Source organism: Coturnix japonica, chromosome 13 (assembly GCF_054131305.1).
Source record: "Coturnix japonica strain WE chromosome 13, WE-NBRP24, whole genome shotgun sequence".
Lineage (NCBI taxonomy): Eukaryota > Metazoa > Chordata > Aves > Galliformes > Phasianidae > Coturnix > Coturnix japonica.
The window spans coordinates 12,409,571-12,426,709 of record NC_140675.1 but is presented as its reverse complement, the minus strand read 5'-3'; the positions used below and the strand labels follow the sequence as shown (position 1 = coordinate 12,426,709).

Genomic DNA, 17,139 nt, shown 5'->3' with positions numbered 1-17,139 from the left:
CGAAATACTGAGTAATCCGAGGTGATTCTGGGCTTGTAGGAATGGGGCACAGAGGCACCGAGCTCCCTGCGAAAAGCACACAGAATGAGTCCATCCTGGAGGCACCATCATGGCCAGGAAGGAGGAATAGGATGGAGGAGGCAGCACACAGCATCCCCAACACCACCACCACAGCACAGAACCCTCCTCTGCCACCCAAGTCCCCCTCCAGCCCCTCAGAGCCACCTCTACAAGCAACCCCCACTGTACCAGACCCCATACACAGGGATGAAATGACCCCATATCACCACCACTGGGGTCAGAACCCCCCCTGGTCTCACCCAGCCCCACCTGCCCCATTCTGTCACAGCCCTCTCCAGCACCAGAAACACACAACCTTAACACAGCACAATCAGAGGACCGTACTTATTTGGGCAGAAAGATCCAATTTCAGATACCAAAACCAAAACAGCCACAAGGTACGAGTTTGCACCCAGCGCGTGGGCAGCCTGGCTCTGTCCCCCCGCAGAGAAGCGCTTTTTAAAGCCAAACCCAAACAAACTGCTGCCAAAAGCGGTGCCCAGAAAGGCACAAATAGAAGGATGTGAGCACAAACTGTGCCCGGAATAAATCCACTGCACCTGCATCGGGTTAAAATAAGATCCGTGGGCACGGCTCAGAGCGAGACTCCCCTATGTGAGCGGATCCAGAGAGCAGTGTCGGAGCAATCCCGGTGTTCCTGGGGCGGGCAGAAGACCAGAGCCAGCTCCTCCAGTGATGAAGCCAATGGGCCGAAGGTGCAGAAGGAGCCACTTGGCCGTGAAGGTGGGCGCAGGGATGGTGCTGTGCCGGTGGGAGCCCCACAGCCCCGTGGGACCGACAGAGCTGACTCAGGCAGCAACGCCCCGGCGTCACCGCGCTGCTTCCGGTCGCACCTCTGCATGCGGCACACCCAGGTACCCATCCCACCTCCAACCCTGCCTGGCCATGATCAGCTTCACAGCCTGGCAGAGCACCCTGCTGGGGGTCTCTGTGCCCATCACCTGCTCTGGGGTACCCACACCCTGCTCCAGCCACTGCGTCCGTCTGTCCTGGTGCTCCACGGGCACACACAGCTCCTGAGCACAGCTCCAGGGTTGGGGTAATGCAGAACACTTGCACATCCTCAGTGCTGTGGGGCAAAGCCAGGTCACTCCTTTCCAATGGGCAGCACGGGGCCCTGGAGCAGAGCTGCATGCATGTGGCACAAGGACATGGTTTGGTGGCACGGTGGAGATGGCTCAGCAGTCATACTTGGTGTTCTTACAAGGCTTCTCCAACGTTAATGATTCAATTCTATGATTCCGTGACAGCCCATGGGGCCAGACACAGGCTGGTACCACGGGGATGCTGCTGCCCCATCAGCCCCAGCCCACACAGCTGCACACACCTCCCCAAAAACAAACAGCAGCAACAGCCTCTCTGGAGATGGAAGCAATCCCACGAGTTGGGCACCAACAAGATCCCTGTTTGCAGCCCCCTCTCCTTGCACAGCTCGAGGGGAGGTCACCACCACCAACCTCACATAGGGAACCCAGGTACCTGCAGCCCTACACAGCTCATCTGTCACTGGGGCAGGTCAGAATGGGGAAGGTGTCACAGCACTGGGGTGAGAACGGGGCGTGACAGCTGAGTGTGCTGCCCTGCCCTGAGCACTGCTTGCAGGAACGGATGGGTGCTGCTTTGTGCTCTGCATGCTGCCATAGGATGCAGCAAGGACCATGGAGCCCTGCAGCACCCAGCACTCACCCTGCAAGCGCTGCTGCTTCACTCCCCTTCCCACCCCAGCAGCAACCCGATGAGCGAGGGCAGCCAGGTGAGCAGGCACAGACAGCAGCAGCCTGTCCCACAACAACACATCCACACGGCACAGCTACGGGGTGGGGGGAAGCACCCTGCAGACCTGCCCCATGCCCACAGCCGTGCCCTGCAGCAGCCGCTCCCCAGCACAGAGCAGCAGCTCCGAGTGCCGGAGCTGGGATTTATCGCTTCCTCGGGTGCCACAGCAGATAAGGAGCGGCGCCGTGCAGACCGACAGCAGTGTGTAAACGTGCAAAGGGGCCGGGGCTCCCCAGTGTAGGAGTGCAAGGCACGGGGTACCACGCATTGCCCCGCTCCCAAATTCCTGCCTGCAACAGCCACGGCTGCTTTGACATTTGCAGAGAACCTTCCCTGTTCGGTCTTAACCATTAATGAATGACATGACGATACAGCGGGGGCTGCTTTCCAGGAATGAGGGGGCTTCTCCTCCCACACTGAGTAAGGGGTGGAAGTGAAAACGTGCCCGGGACACAACACCTCCCCTACTGCCCTGCAGCAACACACAGAGCCGGGATCTGGGGTCACACAGCCCCATAGGTGCAAGGTTAATGGGGGGAGGATGCACTGAGACCAGCACACTGCACCAGCCCCACTCATCCCCGGGGACACGAGGCCTCTGCCCGCGCAGCTGCATCAACACAACAGCCTAAAGCAAAGCTCTGCATGGTGCTCACACAGCCAGCAATGGGGCACCCCGAGCTGCCGCTTCCCGTCTGCCTGTTTGGTGTCCAGAACAGAAGGGAAGCAATAACATCCAAAGGAGGGAAATATCCGAACTCACTGCTGGGGATGGTGGTGGGAAATGTCTGTGAGTGGCACAGTCCTGCTGGGTGGTCCTTGGGGCGCCCATGCCAAAAACAAGGGCAATAAAACACGGGGAGCTGAGAGGGCGGCCTGGAGTTCCTGCTCTGTGCCAGTCCTGTGCCCCCAAGGGAGAATTAAAGAGATGGCGCTGAGCTCTGCTCTCCTCCCACCCAGGCCAAGAGCGATGGATGCCGAGGTCAATTCCCATCATGGGGCTTCGTTTTCCCTCACAGACCACAGGAATTGAGAGGGGTCCAGGTGACACCAAACCCCTCTAGGAAGGTGGGAAACCCCAAAGCAGGGATCGCAGGGAACAGGGCAGCACCACGCACTGAGATCAAGGCTCCGGCTCACACCAGGGGCAGCACAGCAGCCCCCACCCCTGTTTTCCCCTGGCACCCCACGGGGCCGCCCCGCATCGCACCGAACCCACACAAACAACTCATGAACGGAGCAGGATTTGGGACTTAGAGCCCCGCGGCCCTTTGAAGCCCGATTACCAGGAGCTGCAGCTAATCCAGGGCTGGGGGCTGCCCCTGGGGCACCAACCCCAACCCACCAACACCGCCAAAGGTTTGCGACGGGTCACCAATGAGCAGCAGGGCTCCCGACACCCGAGTGGGGATTGAAAGTCATAATGATCACCAAAATAATAATAACAATACACAGAAGTGGAGATGGGGAGCTGCGCTGGGGCCATCACACCGGGTGCCCGGAGCCCATCGGTGCTCACAGCAGAGCACAGACCCCAAAGTGCTGCTGGAAGCAGTGGGGCCGTGGCTGCGTGCATCACACGCTCCGGAGCCTCCATCTTATGGGGAAGCAGTGGGATCGTTCCGCCCGGGCTGCGGGGGAGAAACCGAGTGAGATCAAAACGCTTCCCCCAGTGAAACCCCCAACGCTGGGCATTGATCTGATCCCTGCAGTGACCCCAACCTCTGGGACCAGCTCCCCCTTAGGGACCCCACAGGACAAAGCAAGCAGACCGGGGGCCTTTCCTCCCATTCCCCGTATGCTCTGCTGCAGGGGGCAGCGTGCAGCGCTGTGACCCCCCCCCCTCCTAAAAGCAGGATGATGGCAGTGGAACCCTATGAGGGGCAGAGGGAGGGGACAACCAGGCCCCGGGGGGGTTCACCCCATTCACCCCCAAGGACGCTCCTTTGTCTGGGCCCGGCCGCCCGCCCCTTCCCGCACACAGCACGGCGTTTTTTCCAGTTACATTTTTTCCATATTAGCCCTCAGATTTCATTATGTGGTGTGTGTGTGTGTGTGTGTGTGTGTGTGTGTGTGTGTGTGTGTGTGTGTGTCCCCTCCCCCCGCCCCCAACAAGCACAGAAATATGTCTGATCTCATTGCCATAATAGGATCGGGAGCAGAGATGGCAGCCCCCACCCCAGCACAGGACAGTGCCGGCCGGGGGCAGCAAGGGGCTGCATCACCCCCCTACTCCCTACCCCAAACCCCCCCATAGGGCTGGGTGCTGCCCCACAGGGGGGTGTGAAGGCTGTGAGGAGGAAGAGGAGGGGAAGAAGGAGGAAGGCCCATTTCTCCCCAACAATCCCAAAACCTACAGCCACCTTCTGCCCTGTCCATAGTTAACCTGGGGTGCTTTAGGGCAGAGGGCCGTAACCAGAGGATCCAGGGGGGCTGTGCTGTTTACACCACAACATGGACTTGGATCCAGGGTGTGGGCGAAGTGGCCCCTGTGGGACCCCCGTGTATCCATGGGACTACTGGATCCCCACTGGATCTCCAGGCACACTATGGGAGCAGGGATCAGCATGGAATACCTGAGCCCCAAATGGGATCCATGGGACCCAGCGCACCCATGGGTTCAGCAGGCGCCTATGGGACCCATAACAGCCCTTGTTGTTGTTGGGAGCACCATGGGGCACCATGCTACACATGGGACCCCTGAAGATCCCACAGAACCCTCTGCTAACTATGGTGCCAACAGAAAGCCATGGGATCTTATGTTACCCATACGACCCCGAGCTATCTATGGGGCCACTCAGTGCCCATGGGATGTTATGCTATCAGTAGGATCCTGGGCTATCCATGAGGACACCAGGTACTCATGGCACCCCATGCTATCTATAGGATCCTGGGCTATCCACAGGGCCTGGAAGCACCTATGGGACTCCATGTTGCCCACAGGAGCTTGAGCTACACCCAGGCTGCCAACAAGCACCCACAGAACCCCATATAATCCATAGGATCTTAAGCTACCTATGGGGCTACCAAGCACCTATGGAACACCATGCTATCCATACGGTTACCAGGCACCTATGGGACCGTACAGCATCCAGAGGGCTGCGTGCTACCTATGGGACTACCAACCACCTATGGAACACTATGCTATCCACAGGCTTACCAGGCACCTATGGGACCATATACTATCCAGAGGGCTGTGTGCTACCTATGGGGCTACCAAGCACCTACGGAACCCCATGCTATCCATAGGATCCATAGCATTACCAGAGGGCTGTGTGCTACCTATGGGGCTACCAAGCACCTATGGAACCCCATGCTATCCATAGGGTTACCAGGCACCTATAGGACCATACAGCATCCAGAGGGCTGTGTGCTACCTATGGGGCTACCTATAGGGCTACCAATCACCCTGGGGACTTCATACGACCCTGAGCTATCTGTGTACCCACCAAACACCTACAGAACCCTCTATGGGGTCACTAAACACCCAAACAACCCCCTGATACCCACAGGTCCCACAGCCCCCACAGTCCCTCGGGGTCAGCAGCAGGGGCCGGTTGGGGGGGCTTTGGGTTCCGTTCCCACCTGGTTGAGATCCTCGTCGTTGAGCAGGTGCGACTCGCGGGGTTTGAAGCAGTTCTGGCACTTGCTCTTGTTGAAGATGTTGGCCTGGAACTTCCTACACGGGTTGTCCTTGGCGGCCATGGCGAGTCCCGGCCCCGCTCCACGATCCGCTCAGCGCCCCGCGGAGCGGCCGCACCGCCCCACCGCCAACACCGCGCCCATGGCGGGCCAAGGCCTGCACCGAGAGCCGGGAGACAGGGCCCGAATAATAACAACCAACCAAAAAACAACCCCGAACCGCCACCGAAACCAGCCGGGATGGAAGGGAGGGGAATAAGGGAGGGCAATAAATAGAGAAAATAGGGGGTAAAAACAACAAGGAGCACAAGGAGAAACAAAAGGGGGGTGGGAGCGGGGGCACCGAGCGGCGTCAGCGCACGGAGAGACTGAGCGGGGCTGAGGGGAGAGACAGCGGGAACGGGGCGGGGACAATGCGGTGATGGACGGCGGGTCTGACCAATGGAGAGGGAAGGAGATGGTAACAAAAGGCTGTGGCAGCCAATGGGATGCAAGGAGAGGGGAGGGCTCACCCCTCCGTCCGGCTGTGGGGGAGGGGCGGTGCTGACAGCTGGGGGGGGCGTGGGGGGGCGTGGGGCCTTGAGCTGTGTGTGTGTACGGCCCCACTAACGCTGTGTGTGTGTGTACGGCCCCACTAACGCTGTGTGTGTGTGTACGGCCCCACTAACGCTGTGTGTGTGTGTACGGCCCAATTAACGCTGTTTGTGTACAGCCCAATTAACGCTGTTTGTGCCCCCCCCCCCCCTTTTGCACCTTAATGCACTGAATCCATCCCCTCCCATACAGATCCCGCCCCCTCCCACCCTGCGTGACCCCCCAGCCCCACTATGGACCCTCCGCACCATGACCCCCCCCCCCGCCCCCGGCCACATCCCGACCCTCCATTGCCATAGACCCGTCCTGCCCCATTCACCCCAGTGATGTCCCCAGCCCCCACCACCTCCAGGACACCCCAATGTGTGTGTTGGGGGCTGGGGGGGGCACAGCCAACGTGTGACAAATTACGGACCAAGGTGCAGCCACCGCCCTGGGGCCCCCAGGAACTGCCCTGTTTGCACAACGCGGGGCGATCCGGAGCGGGGCAGCACGTTAATGGGACCCGGTGGCGATAAGGGACGTGAGCCGGCCCTACAGCAGCTGGGACGGAGCGGGGACACAACGGGGACACGCAGCGCCGATCCCCCCCCCCCCATATCCCCAGGCGCTGCCCCGTTGTTTGATGTGGGTCCCGGCCTCGGCACCGTCGCCCTGCAATAAGTACAGGGCAGCACGACGGCTCGCTGCGTTATTAACCCGGGGTTTCATCAAAGGCTGCTTTAATCATCGTTCTCCCTCCTGCTCCTGGGGGCCGTGCACACCGACAGCCCCAGATTCAGCTGCTTTGGGTGCGTTTCTCATCTTCCTCCTCACCCCAGTGCTCCAGAAGCTATAAGGCCCTTTGCAAGGAACAGCACCCGCTGTGTCCGCATCCCCGATGCCATCACTGTGTGTGTCCTGACCGACCCCTCGGAGCACACACGGTGCTCTCTAAAAGCTCTTCTGCCCCCAGACCCTCCTCTCATCCCATGATGTCAATGGGGACACAGCACGTCCTACACCCGGTGTGTCCCAGTTGGAGCAGGGAGAAGTAGTGGGTGATGCTCCATAGGGTGGGTTTCAGGCACTGTGGGCATTGTAGGGGGCTGCCGTGTCCCCAAATGCCATGAAGGGTACACTGTGTGTCCCTATGGGAGAGCAGGGGCTGTGATCCCCAGACACCACAGGGCACGGGGTTGGTGTCCCCAGCAGTGCCAGCCCGACTGCTGGTGGCTCAGGGCTGTGAGCTGGCGCCAGGGCTGGCAGCATGTGGGGATGAGGCCGGTGCTGCTGGTGCTGCTGGTGCTGCTGGGGCTGGGGCTGGTGCTGGGGCTGGCTGCAGCTCTCCAAAAATCCCACAGAACGGGACGGGCCTCTCCATGAACCTGTCAGGCTGCATTCAGCTGCACTGCCTCAGCCGTGCGCAGCAAGCAGGGCTGCTGAGAATCCAGTACTTGAGACTTCCCCTACGTGACCCCATCATGGGCACAGCCATGGCATCTGTGCATGCCATGTCCCCATCATCCCCATGTTGGGACACCCAGCTGGGGCACAACAGCCCAGAGCTGCTCTGGAGCAGTTTTCCCAAAGTAGGGCAATTAAAGTAATACAGGAAAATGGAAAGTATTTGTCAGGAGCTGCAGTGGCACAAGGGGAAGGTGCCGCATGAGTCAGCGAGCCCAAGCGGAGCCCCAGCAGCAGGTAAACAAGCAGGAGGTGTTACTCACCAGGTCCTGCTCTGGGATGGGCAGCACAAAACCCTCCTGCTTTGGAAAGGTGCTCGATGGCACCGGGATGCTCAGCACAGAGGAGAGCTGCATCACTGCCTGGAGGTGCCACCAGGAGCATCCAATGTGAGGGCAGCAGTGTGATGGGGATGTGGGGCACGTGGCACAAGGAGCACCCAGAAGAGCTGTTCTCTTCATGCATGACCCGGGGCAGCCCGTCTCCCCACAGCTCCACTCAGCCATCATTACATGGAGCCAGGCGGACGGATGCCCAGGGCACAGGGGAAGGCTCAGTGTGCAAAGCCATACATGAAACATGGGGAAACTGCTGCTTGGAAATGGGTGTGGGTGAAAACAGCCTCACAGATGGAGCAAAGGCCCCCAGGTGCCTTGAAGCACCCAGCCTTCCCACTGGGAAAGGACCCACACGAACCTCTGGGTGAAACACACAGTGCTAAGCTGCAGCTTCTGCAGCCAGGAGCAGAATGCAGCATGCACAGGGCTGGAAGGGTCCTGCACAGCCCCTGCTTTGCACACACAGCCCAGGAGCTGGGTTAAACCACATCCCAGCGAGCAGAGATTTCCTCTCATTCAGTGAGCGTGAGTTCATACCCTTCTCTTAAAACTGGGCCAATGGTTAACGACTCTCCCAGCCAGGCTGTGAGGAACCACATCCCACAGCTGCTTCCTGCCTTCACTGGGGAAAATCTGGCTCTTTTGTTCCCCCCAGATTTTGTCTGGGTCCCCAGGCAGAGCAGATCCCCACCACATCCCCTTCATGACCCTTCTGTCCCCATCAGCACCTGGGATGTCCCACACAGAGGCCCCCATCCCACCATGCACAGCCCCTCGGCTGCCCCCAGGTGAGCTCCGGTGACTCCACATCGTGCAGCTTTTACAAAGGGAAACATCACCTGGCCGTCAATGAACCTCACTGCAGACAGTCATTAGGCAGCTCGCAATTAGCCCAGAGCCCTGCCAAACCCGGAGCCGCCTCACTTGACAGGAGCTGCCATCCATGAAACCAAACTAACGACCTTCATTATATTTTTAGCTTCTAATTTGGGGCTGACACTGTCCCCAGTTCCCCAGCCCATCATTTGCTGGGCACCGCCAGCAGCTCTACCTGCTCTGTAATTCCCAGGGTGGGCCCTTTTATCCCCTTTACCCATTCGGTTCCCTCTGGCCTCCCTCCAGCCCCATGGAATTTCCCCAGGGTTTTTCAGCATTAAAAATTAACTGCATTAACTTGACATCCTGCAAGCCTGCTCCTGCAAGGGGCAGCCCTCCTCCTGCAACACCCTCAGCCTGGTGTGGGGAACAGCTCCTTGTTGGGGCTGTCAGGATGGGGCCCTCAATGCTGGCTGTGGGACAACGCAATGGTGGGGATTTGCTCATGAAAATGCTGGTGGTGCTTTGGTTCTGATATGCATCATGGTGCTGCTGTGGCAGCAATAGTAGAGGGCACGCTTAACCCAGAGGGAGCCAGGTTTGGAAAGCCAGCCCAATTTTCACTATCATTGCTCTTCTGCACCGGGTTTTAGCGAGGCACCTTTGCCCAGCACAGCTGCTGGGTCAGACCCTGCAGCACGGAGACACGGGTGGGCTCCGAGCATCCTTTGGCTGCCACTCGACGGCAGCAGAACGAGGCCGTGCTGCAAAACGAGCTGCACGTGGGCTGCGGAACCTCCCACTTGGGTATGGGTATGGGTATGGATATGGGTATGGGTATGGGTATGGGTTTGGGTATGGGTATGGGTATGGATATGGGTATAGGTATGGGTATGGATATGGGTAAGGGTATGGGTATGGGTATGGGTATGGGTATGGGTATGGTATGGGTATGGGTATGGGTATGGTATGGGTATGGGTATGGGTATGGGTATGGTATGGGTATGGGTATGGGTATGGGTATGGGTATGGTATGGGTATGGGTATGGGTATGGGTATGGGTATGGGTATGGTATGGGTATGGGTATGGGTATGGGTATGGTATGGGTATGGGTATGGGTATGGGTATGGGTATGGTATGGGTATGGGTATGGGTATGGTATGGGTATGGGTATGGTATGGGTATGGGTATGGGTATGGGTATGGGTATGGGTATGGTATGGGTATGGGTATGGTATGGGTATGGGTATGGGTATGGGTATGGTATGGGTATGGGTATGGTATGGGTATGGGTATGGGTATGGGTATGGTATGGGTATGGGTATGGTATGGGTATGGTATGGGTATGGGTATGGGTATGGGTATGGTATGGGTATGGGTATGGTATGGGTATGGGTATGGTATGGGTATGGGTATGGGTATGGGTATGGGAATGGGTATGGGTATGGGTATGGGTATGGGTATGGGTATGGGTATGGGTATGGGTATGGGTATGGTATGGGTATGGTATGGGTATGGTATGGGTATGGGTATGGGTATGGTATGGGTATGGGTATGGTATGGGTATGGTATGGGTATGGGTATGGTATGGGTATGGGTATGGTATGGGTATGGTATGGGTATGGTATGGGTATGGGTATGGGTATGGTATGGGTATGGGTATGGGTATGGGTATGGGTATGGGTATGGGTATGGGTATGGGTATGGGTATGGGTATGGTATGGGTATGGGCTGCGGGGCTGCGGGAGCCGCAGAGCGGAACCGAGCGAATCGCGGCTGCCACCTCCCGGTGCAGCGCATCACTCCGCGCTGCCGCTCCCTCACGTCCCCCCCAGGGCTCCGGGCTGCGGGTGGCGGTGGGGAGCTGCAGGAGCTCGGAAGAAGGAGCTCGGCCGTGGGCTGTTGTGGTCCCGCAGCATCGTGTCTGCAGGGAACCGGGCTGAAAGAAATGAGCTCGGCACCATCTGTGCGCTCTGCTCGGTTTCGATCCCAATCGTCTCCTCTTCGCCTTCTTGTCTCCCCCTTCCCCCTCCCCCCCCCAGCCTTTTTTTGGATCTCACGGGGTGCACGTGTGCAAGAAATGCCTCGGTCAAGGTCCAGCCCTAAGTGAGCACAGGGAATGCAGGAAGCAGCAAAACTGCCCAGGAAAGCCCAGCTCTGGGTACCGCTGTTTGGCAGCACCATGTGCCACCTCAGAGGCCACAGCGCTGCTCAGAGGTACCCGAGCAGGGGACAAGGTCCCAGTCATAGCATGAGCTGAGGATTTTAAAGCTGAGCTCACAGGGCCTCCCTCTGCTCACTGAGGAGGGACAAAGCACCCCCAAGTGCTTCTCACTTCCCTCTTGAGGGCTCACAGAGTGGAAACTGCAAGAGTCCGACTGCTATTTGCAGAGACAGGTTTCCCCCACAAATTCCCAAGAGCTGCAGAGCTGCAGCTCCATGTTGGCTCCGTCACACTCACAATGCCAACATTGCTTTTCCTCTACCACCAGCCCTGCAGGCGGGCAGCCCGTGGAGCACCGAGCTCATGGGCTGAGCCCGTCCTGACATGAGATGCTCCCAGCAGAGCCATCCCCTGTACGTTCTCTGCCATGAGCAATGAGCTCCATCCCACCAACACCACCACCAGCTCACGGCCCCACTCACACAGGGCAGGAGTTTCTGTGCTGAACGGAAAACCCTTGTTGCTGCCCCACTGATGTTTATGGAAAGTAGCAGGTATTGCTCCTTCCTCCCCCTCCAGCTGCTTCTGCGGAACCATCCCCCGGGCTGAGCTGAGTCACCGCTGTGTGCTGCAGTGCTGGGAGAGACTGACACAAATCAACACTCCACCAGTAGAAAGAGGGGGAAAGAGCGGCTGTCCAGCCTGGTTTGCTTTCTCTAAAGAGACCTGATGGAGTGTGGGGATACCCCCGGTGTGGGCATCGCTCCTCCCCGCTGTGCCATCCTTCCTGCTCCCATCGCTGCTCCTTTCCTCTGCAAAGCCTGGGAAAGCAACAACACGGCGCCAGTTGCCCCAGCTCAGGGTGCTCGTTTTGCTCAGCAGAAGAACTTTAGAATCACAGAACATCCCGAGTCAGAGGGGACCCATATGGATTGTGGAGTTCAACCCCTCCTCCACGCAGCACCACTCAAACCCAGACCTGATGTTTGAGGGCAGTGCCCTGATGTCCCCTAAGCCCACTGCCATGGGAGCTGCTCCATACCCACCACCCTCTGGCACAGAGCTCCCCCCTTTATCCCCAGCCCTCCCCTGACACAGCTGTGTGTCATTCCCTTGGATGGAAGAGCTCCCATGGAGATGGGTGATGCCAGGGACACAGAGCTACATGCCCCATGGGACCTCTCCCTGCTGTGAGCACCAAGACATCTCCATCGTGTGCCTGGTGATGGTGCCTCCCTCCCATCCCTGAGCCCCCTGCAGCTCAAGGAGCCAATACACTGCGCTGTGCGCGTGGCCAATTTGCATCGAAGGGATAAGGGGAAGCCCCAGGAAACACATGGCCCAGGCATTAATCAAATCGACCTCTAATTATAAACCTGCAGAGTAGCACACGGGGCTGGAGCTGGCAGCACGATGGCAGCAGCCAGGAGACAATAAGCACTGCAGGAGAGCTGAGTGTGAGTTACTGTGTGGGGCTGCTCGGGGTACGGGGCTGCGGGGCTGGGGGCTGCATCTGCAGGGGCTGGAAGGGAGCAGAGAGCACAGTGGGGCTGTGGGGATGGTCGGTGCTGCTGGAGTGGGTACGTGATGCTTTGGATGGAGGTTGGGTGCTGGGCTTTGGGTGGGTGCAGGGGATGCATGGCCTGGCTTTGCAGGACAGCGCTCAGCTCACCTCCATCCATCTCTTGGGGGGCAAGAAGTCCTCAAAGTGCATTGGAGGAGAGAGCAGGCCTGAGCCAGGCTGTGCTGCAGGCATTGCTGTCAGCCGGCTCCATAGAAAGCAATTAGGTTCATAGCAATGTGAATGGAACAACTGGGACTACAGGGGCTGTATCGCACTGCAGAGACACAGACCCCTCCCGGAGCACGGGGCCATTTCTGTACTGAAGTCAAACCGTGTCTCCATGAAGGCAGCAGCCCCAGCCAAGGTACTGCACAGATTTCAGCGCCACGTGTCAGTGCCTCAAACATTTCAGCTCCCCATATCCAGGGCAGCCGACCCACAGGAAACAGCTGTGGCTCCGCACTGGGATGCGGGCACCCACATCAGCAAACGGCTGCTAAGAACGAAACCCTTACAGCGACAGCATCCTTTAAATATCAGCTGTCCGGGGCTGCTCAGGGCTCCCACCAAAGCCCCCCATCAGCATCACACCCCTTTGCTCTCCCCAGCCCTGAGCTCAGCCATAGAGTGGGGAGCAGCAGAAGAGCTCCCACTCTCGGGGCCCCCCATGTGCTGCTGAGAGCCGCCCCGAGGGACGCAGCTCCTTCTGCTGCTTAGGAAAATGAGACACATCAGAAGCGGGTTTCGATATGATGCTGACACACCAAAGTGAGATGTCAGAAATGACACAGGGCGGTAGGAGCAGCCCCGGGGGCCGCAGAGGAATTCAGAAGGTTCTAGACTTACAAACAGATCCAGCTGCTGGTACTGATGGCGCTGCGGGTGTCCCCCTGCACAGGTCCCAGCGTCGGGAGCACCGACCCCACACACGGTTCCCTCCCCGCCCAAAGCCATGGATGGGACGTGCCTGGGAAGAGCCGCCATGAACAACTGCACCAACCAGCAGTACTGGGACAGCCTCCTCTGCCTCTGCATCCCCTGCAGCCTCATGTGCAGGAGCTCGGCTGAGCGGAGGTGCAAGGCGCTGTGCGGTGAGTGGGGCACCAAAATGCAACCCCAAAGTACAGGGAAACACAGCAGTGGGGCTGTGGCAGCAGCTGGGTGCAGCGCAGCATGGAGTTGTTTGTGTCATCATGTGTTGGAGAGCTGGGAAGAGTGGAACCCCATGAGGTTCAACAAGGGCGAGTGCGGAGCCCTGTAAGCTGGGGAGGGGTAACTGCACACATTGGTACAGGTTGGGGCTGAGCTGCTGGGAAGGGCCCTGCAAAGAGCTGAGTGTCTTCGTGGCCAGCAGGGTGACCAACAGCCGGACTCCAGAGCTGGAGGCACAACGCCCCCAGACTCTGCCTACAGACCCACATGTGTGACCCCATCCCTCCCCAGTGGGCCATGGATGTGCTCAGAGCGAGCTCTGCTCCTCTCCTTCCCTTCCTGCAGAGTCTGCAGTCTGTAACAGGAGAGCTGGCTTCTACTATGACGAGCTGGTGAAGAAGTGCATCAACTGCAGCACAGTGTGTGGGCAGCACCCCAAGCAATGCGATGCCGCGTGTGGAGGTAAGATGGGGGATGAGGGGTGGGAGAGGTGTGAGTTTATGTTGATGCCCTCCGCTCTGTGCCCATCTGCCCTCTGCTCTCTGCCTGCCCTGCAGGATCTCTGCTCTCCAGTCACTCCCCACCAGCCGCCCTGGTTTCAGCATCACCTCCCGCGGCTGCACTGGAGCAGAAGGTTTGTGTGGAGCAGGAGCCGTGGCTGGTGGTGTACCTGCTGCTGGGGCTCTGCCTCTGCGCCCTCGTCTGCTCCCTGGTGCTGGGCTGGACACACTTGCGGAGGAAGGGGGAGGTGGGCTCCTGCCAGGCCAGCACCGGGACCTGCCACTGCCGGGAGGACCCCGCCAAGGGTGAGTGAAGGGGGCAATGGGAGGGATGGGCAGCGGGGGGTGGCTGTCACCTGAAAGCAGAGCCTTCCTAGGGAGGGAACAGACCCAGCAATGGGTCACATGGCCTGGGAAAGAGCAGGACCTCGAGGATGCTGTAGTGTTCAGCCTTTGCTTTTAAGGGCAGCCGAGAGGTGAAAAGGGATTTACCGCCTGCTTTTCAATACCCTGCGCTCAACCTTGATTGTCAGAGCTCAGATGAGCAGAGCAGAGCCCTTTGTCAGTCCATGCAGCGCTGTGTGGCCCCCGAGCCAGCAGCCCCTGTGTGTTGTACAGCACTGCTGCATTGGCACATGGCGCAACAGGAGCACTTAGGGCAAAAACAACCCACGTGTAACGTTATCAGTGTTACAGCTGCTTTAGTCCTACACCTGCAGCTCCCCTGCTCGAGGCTCCTTCCCATTTACCCCTCTGCCCTTGGGGCAGCAGGACACATGTGGGTGATGCGTTTCAAGCACAGCAGCAGTGCATGTAATTACACAGTGCATTCCAGCACTGCCTCCTTGCAGGCTGTGGTGCAGCCCTGCGCTGCGTTTCTCGTCTCTCTCTGCAGATCACCTGGTGGAAGCTGGCAGTGTCGGTGAAGGATCCACAGGCAGCAAAGCCCCAGAGCCGGTGGAAACCTGCGGCTTCTGCTTCCCCGGCCACGGCTCCGCTGTGCAGGAGAGCAAACCATGTCACAGCCCATCCTGCCACGCAGGGGAACGAGCTGCTGCCCCTCACGCTGGGATATGCAGCATGGGCAGCGCGGGGGCGATCCCCAGTAACAACGATGGCCACTTCAAAATCATCTGCTCCCCTTCACAAGAGAAGACGCCCACGGTGTGACTGCAGGAGCTCCTGCACCAGGCTGCAAAGGAGGGCTGCTCCCCAACCAACACTGATCACCCTCGGCCTCCAGCACCCAGGATGGACGGGCTGAGTGCAGCCTCTGCTCGAGGGCTGCAGGCACAGACTGTTCTTTTCCACTCACCCAAACTCTCCGTTAGCAGCGGCTCCATCCTCCTGCTCAACCTCTGCAGGCACCTCCGTGTGTGCTGCTGGTTGGGGCTGACATCCCACAGGGGCTCCTCATCACAGCTCCTCCATCAGCATCGCTTGGCCTCTGCAGAGGGAACTGATGCAGCTTCACACACAGGAGCAGTGGAACTGTGCTGGGCACCGGCATCACTGCTGCAATGGGGCTCTGCTGTGCAAAACCATCCCGGGCTGAGAAGCCTCTGAAACACTTTGAGTTCTGCTGTGCTGCTGACAGAGCTGGGAATGATGATGCTTGAAAGCTGCTATGGAAAAACTGGGGGTTCAGTGTGTGGAACTTTAAGTTCTCACTAATGGAGAGTGCAGGGCTTCTGCTTGGCGTGGAATCACTCCCAAGAGGAGATTCAAGGCCTTGAGTTTGTTTCTCAGACCAGAGCTCGAGACTTGAAATAATACATGGGAGTGTCATCAGATGTGTGAATTGGGGATGGGAAAATAAACTGCTGGAGGAACCACGAGCAGATGCAGTCCTTCAGATGCAGTCCTTCCCCACCCTGCCATGCATTGCTTTCCTGCTGTCCCACCACCAAGGCAGGCAGCACCGGGCTGAGCACTGCACACACAGAGCACCAGGGCCATGGGGAGCCCCTCAGAGCTGTAAGGAGCAGCATGAGGCTGGAGGTGCAGTGACATGGCTGGTGAGCAGGGCAAAGCTTTGAGGCCATCTCTGGGAACCAACACGGTGCTTCTCAGTCTCCTCTTTGAGGGTGGGATGAGCTCTGTGTGGTGCTGCATTTACAGCCCCAAACCCACCTCAGCCTCCCAGCAAGCCCTGCAGCCTCTGCTCTCGCTCAGCCTCAGCTCTGCCTCTACTCTTAACCATCCTCAATTCTTCCCTGGTTACCACCTCCTCCTCCCAGTCCTTCAGCCTTTTCTGCTCAAACTGAGCCATCTGTGCCCCAGAAAACAGGCAACGCACACACCCACAGCCAGGTCCTTCCTTCCAGCCCTGATAAGCTGGAGGGGAACATTCCTCACCATCAGACGTGGCCTCCCCACCTGGAAATATAAATAGAGTTATCAGCAAAGGTAACAGGGAGAAACTTGGTCAAATCCACAGTAAGAACATACAGAGGTTCCTACACAGAGCAGTTGGATGCTGGAGAACTGGGAGAAATCAATGGATCGCCATCACATTGGCAGCATCCCTCCATGGGCACTGTGCAGTGGGGCCAGCAGTCAAACACTGGCACCAAGTGGGAATTGCAGGCACAGACTCTGAGCCAGAGCATCCCGTGGGGGTTGAAGGAGCTCCTCACATCACTGCTTTTGCTCTGGGTTTCATTAGGTACCACCAGGACGAAGAGCTGCCCCTCTAGTAGCTGAGCAATGAGAAAGCATCCCAGTATTTGAGGCAAAGGCTGTTCAGGAGAGTCATAAGGATGGGTTGTGCTGCTTGTACAGCAGCGGCTGTTCTTCCATTTTGAACACTGCTTCCCCAGCAACCTGTGCTGATTTACTGCTGGAAGCAGGAGGGCACAATGCAAGGAGGGACTGGGGGAGAGGGAAGAGCATTTAACACAGAGCTGCTATTCTGAAACCAAAACAGAGCCCTGAAACCTCTCTCACTCCACATCTCCCACTGAAAGCCACCTGTGCTGGTGCAGGGCTTTCAGCAGCTGAGAGAGGTGGGGGGAGAGGGGAGTGGGGGCGATGGAAACCAGGCTGATTTCAATAGCTGGCCTT

General features: G+C 58.4%; 2 protein-coding genes across 16 annotated transcripts in view; one reads left to right on the top strand and one right to left on the bottom strand.

Annotated features, from left to right (window-relative positions):
• MPRIP (myosin phosphatase Rho interacting protein) overlaps positions 1-5,885 on the bottom strand; it is a 57,042-nt gene extending 51,157 nt beyond the window's left edge. For 14 of the 15 annotated variants that reach the window (XR_014934070.1, XM_085514666.1, XM_085514665.1 and 11 more), the window contains exon 1: positions 5,443-5,885. Coding sequence is in view for 14 of the 15 variants with exons in the window: in XM_085514666.1 (XP_085370792.1) it covers positions 5,443-5,562 (120 nt within the window). In the remaining variant the exon portion in view is untranslated. Of the gene's footprint in view, positions 1-620; positions 643-5,442 lie in introns of those variants that run through there. The other variant, XM_032447635.2, reaches the window with a different exon arrangement.
• A 6,055-nt stretch (positions 5,886-11,940) lies between these two features.
• Positions 11,941-15,911, top strand: TNFRSF13B (TNF receptor superfamily member 13B). The gene is made up of 5 exons (XM_015877033.3): positions 11,941-12,314; positions 13,320-13,512; positions 13,919-14,035; positions 14,131-14,379; positions 14,969-15,911. Exons 2-5 carry the CDS (start codon positions 13,374-13,376, stop codon positions 15,241-15,243), a joined length of 780 nt encoding a protein of 259 aa, XP_015732519.2. The 5' UTR covers positions 11,941-12,314; positions 13,320-13,373; the 3' UTR covers positions 15,244-15,911.
• Positions 15,912-17,139: the final 1,228 nt, after the last annotated feature.